The sequence below is a fragment of the Dermacentor andersoni genome, chromosome 4 (assembly GCF_023375885.2).
Source record: "Dermacentor andersoni chromosome 4, qqDerAnde1_hic_scaffold, whole genome shotgun sequence".
Classification (NCBI taxonomy): Eukaryota; Metazoa; Arthropoda; class Arachnida; order Ixodida; family Ixodidae; genus Dermacentor; species Dermacentor andersoni.
In genome coordinates, this window is record NC_092817.1 from 17,791,490 (window position 1) to 17,794,455 (window position 2,966).

General features: G+C 47.1%; 1 protein-coding gene across 1 annotated transcript; it reads right to left on the bottom strand.

Annotated features, from left to right (window-relative positions):
* Positions 1-355: 355 nt before the first annotated feature.
* LOC126535805 (uncharacterized) lies at positions 356-2,129 on the bottom strand. The gene is made up of 2 exons (XM_050182628.3): positions 1,972-2,129; positions 356-1,606 (listed from the first exon to the last, which is right to left on the bottom strand). Exons 1-2 carry the CDS (start codon positions 2,034-2,036, stop codon positions 529-531), a joined length of 1,143 nt encoding a protein of 380 aa, XP_050038585.1. The 5' UTR covers positions 2,037-2,129; the 3' UTR covers positions 356-528.
* Between the last annotated feature and the right edge of the window lie 837 nt (positions 2,130-2,966).

The following is a 2,966-nucleotide window of genomic DNA, read 5'->3' on the forward strand; positions in this document are numbered from 1 at the left end:
TGCAGATATGAATTAAACAAATACAAAAAACACAAACAAGCAACCATCCAAGTTATGAGAACAAGGCACATGCTCTTTGGCTAACTAGGCAAACTGTCAAATTGCTTAAGGAGTCACTTCCAATATAACAATGCATGTGGGAAAAAAAATATTGGAATAGTATTGTTCTTGCAGAAATGTGTCAAGCTTAATTGGGATGCTGGGCAATGTATCATTTGTAAACAGCAGCACATATAAGTGTACAGCTCTATTGTATTATATGGCTGCACAAAGAAAATGTACTTGTATCTCAACATTAAGGTGATTTAGGGTGAGCATTGTTGAATGAAAACCTTAGCACAAGAGAGAGCTGATATAAAAGATTGAGAGCATGTGTTTTAATGAGTTGCATACAAGATGGGAAAACAAGACATGGCAACAGCTTTCGCCCTCCTGAGTCAAACTTTTTGGTAGTCACAAACAGCAACAATAACACACAAATAATAACCAAGTAACAATCAGAGTTTCTGATTGTAACTTATCAATGGGTCACTCTTTCGTTTCTCCACTGACTTCTGCTGGTTCTGCACTTGCACAGCACTTCTTGCTCATGGTCACAATCCTTTGGCGAAGATTGTTTATAACATCTTCCAGAGCTTCAATGTTCCTGTTTTGGTTTTCAATTACCACCTTGGCCTTGGCCAACTGCTTGGTCAGCTCCTCATTTTTGGTGCGCTGCTCGTCAAGCTGAGTGCAGAGCTCCACAAGAGTGCCAGCTGTGGCACCGCCCGTAGACTTGGGCGCTGCGTCGGCCTTTCCGTCCGACGCAGTAATTTTTATGGCCTGCGACCTGTAAGCTGTGGCCGGCCCCGCGGATTCACCGTCACTTCCTTCTTCGTACTCGTCCTCGTCCAGATCTGGTGCGTCCACGTCCTCGGACTCGTCGCCAAGATCGTCATCGTCGCTTATTCCGGTCTCTGTGTCGTCCAAGTTCGATGAAAGTCGGGGCGCCTTCTTTGGATGTTCTTCACCGAAGTTGCTGTCGAAATCCCCGGAGCGTAGCTTCTCGGGAAGTCTCTTTGAGCGCGTTGGGCGGCTGCTTGGCTCGTTGTTGCTTAGAGATGTGACGTGGACGATGATTGGTCGCTTTCCATCGGCTTCCTTGGCTTCGGCGATCATTCGCTGGCCAGCAGGCGTCACTTTCACCGGCGAAGTCAGGGCCTTGCGAAGTTGCTCTTCGTTCAGGCGGGAAAGCTGCAGCTTGGCGACCTTTACGGGCGTGCTGCTCAGAGGGTTGCCTTCGTAGTCGAATGCCCTCTCTTCCACTACGCTTGGTACAAATACGGCCTCTTCTCTCTCGGGCGAAGGCGAAACGACGACTGACGACGAAGCGTCACTTTCCCTCACGCATCGGGTACCCTTTAGCAGATGTTCAGGGATATCAAGAACAGTAGGAGTAGCTCCAGTGTTGAGGTACACACGTCCGTTGAAGTGACGAAAACAATCCGGCTCGAAATGCAACGAGCACAACTTGCTGTTTACGGTGGGCTTCCAAAGGCCTTTGCCTCTTGCTTTAGACACAAAGGCGACCCATTTCTTGAGGCACTCTTGATCTTTCGCTGGAAACCTTCACAAAAAGAAGCAAAGTCATAAGCGCTTTCTATACCTACTGCTCTGTTTACTACTTTCATCAATCTACGCATCGCGACTGCCGATTGGGGGCTGGACCTACTCTTTACCCACGTTCCTTTAGGGGTAGTGCGAAATCGGGGCTTCGGACATTTTCGAACGTGTCACAGCAAGGCTGATTTTAATTACCCAGAAAACGAATTTAGATGCTACGCAGTTCTGCAAATATCACAGGCTTCACAGCAAACGATTTAAGCCAGACGCTGACTCCCGCCTCTAAGCTGCCGAGATGTCTAGCAAGTCTAGTACTTCTACTACACGTCACGACCTATTCTTCTGGACGAATAGTTACGAAACACTCACTTGTGAAAGGTTGTTTTGCTGCCATTATTCGATCGGTTTTTACACGCCGAACAATTAGCGGGCATCTCTCGGTGAGCTTTGCAAAGCGCTTCTCAACAATCGTTCATTGTTGTCACAGCGCCATTGACGACGCCAGAAAAGGTGTTCTGTGGGAATAATACGCACGCGCCTCAGAGGGCGCCACCAGACATCCACAAATCGTTCTGGGGGAAAAAAAGAAAAGAAAAGAAGAATAGGATGAGCAATAATAGCCACTTAAATTCAAGTTCGTACAGGACATGTGCAAACCGCAACTGTATCAAAACTAGTCGCGAATCACAAACATTAGAGATAGCTGAATGTATAGTGTAAGCACCATGCTTGGAAGACGAAGATAGGCTGGTAGACATGCGCTAAGGATAACGCGCTGCTGTCGTGCAAATCTTGTGGGTCCGTATTCTCAGTGCTGACAGCGCAGCAATGACAGGATCCGCTGCTTCGAAGAAACAGCTTTTGCCTTTATCCCAGACATCGTCGAATTTTAACGAAGATGCATTTCAAGTGAGCCCCCTTTCTTGTACAGGTGCAATGCGTCAGCTACGGCCGGGTTGCGATGCTCTGTGCCAGGGAATCTACAGCGGAACGCGTTTAAGGATAATTTGCATCCACACTTTCAATACTTGTCAATAATTAAAAAAAATATCGGGCGGTTTCTTTTGCCACAGATAAACACTGTAGACAGTTGTTTCCTTAAATCGCGTGTGTATGTACGTTTCTTTATTTTTTTATGAATTTCACATTTTGGGTGCTGATTATTTGCCGTGCTTTTGTTTTCTTCTCGCACACACAGCGGGAGCTCCAGCAGCTTCGCGTTAGTAGGATTCACGCATACCCCACGACCATATTCGCCAGAGGTGGCCCAATGCCGACTGTGCCCTCTCGTAATAGCATAACTATTACGGGCCGGAATGTATCCCGAACTTCATTGTTTGAAGCTGGAGCTTCGCCTTGTGACT

Coding starts and splice junctions, on each gene's coding strand:
- LOC126535805 (XM_050182628.3), bottom strand. CDS start 2,036: ATGCCCGCTAATTGTTCGGCGTGTAAAAACCGATCGAATAATGGCAGC. Junction 1,607..1,971: donor AGCAAAACAACCTTTCACAA/GTGAGTGTTTCG, acceptor CTTTTTGTGAAG/GTTTCCAGCGAAAGATCAAG.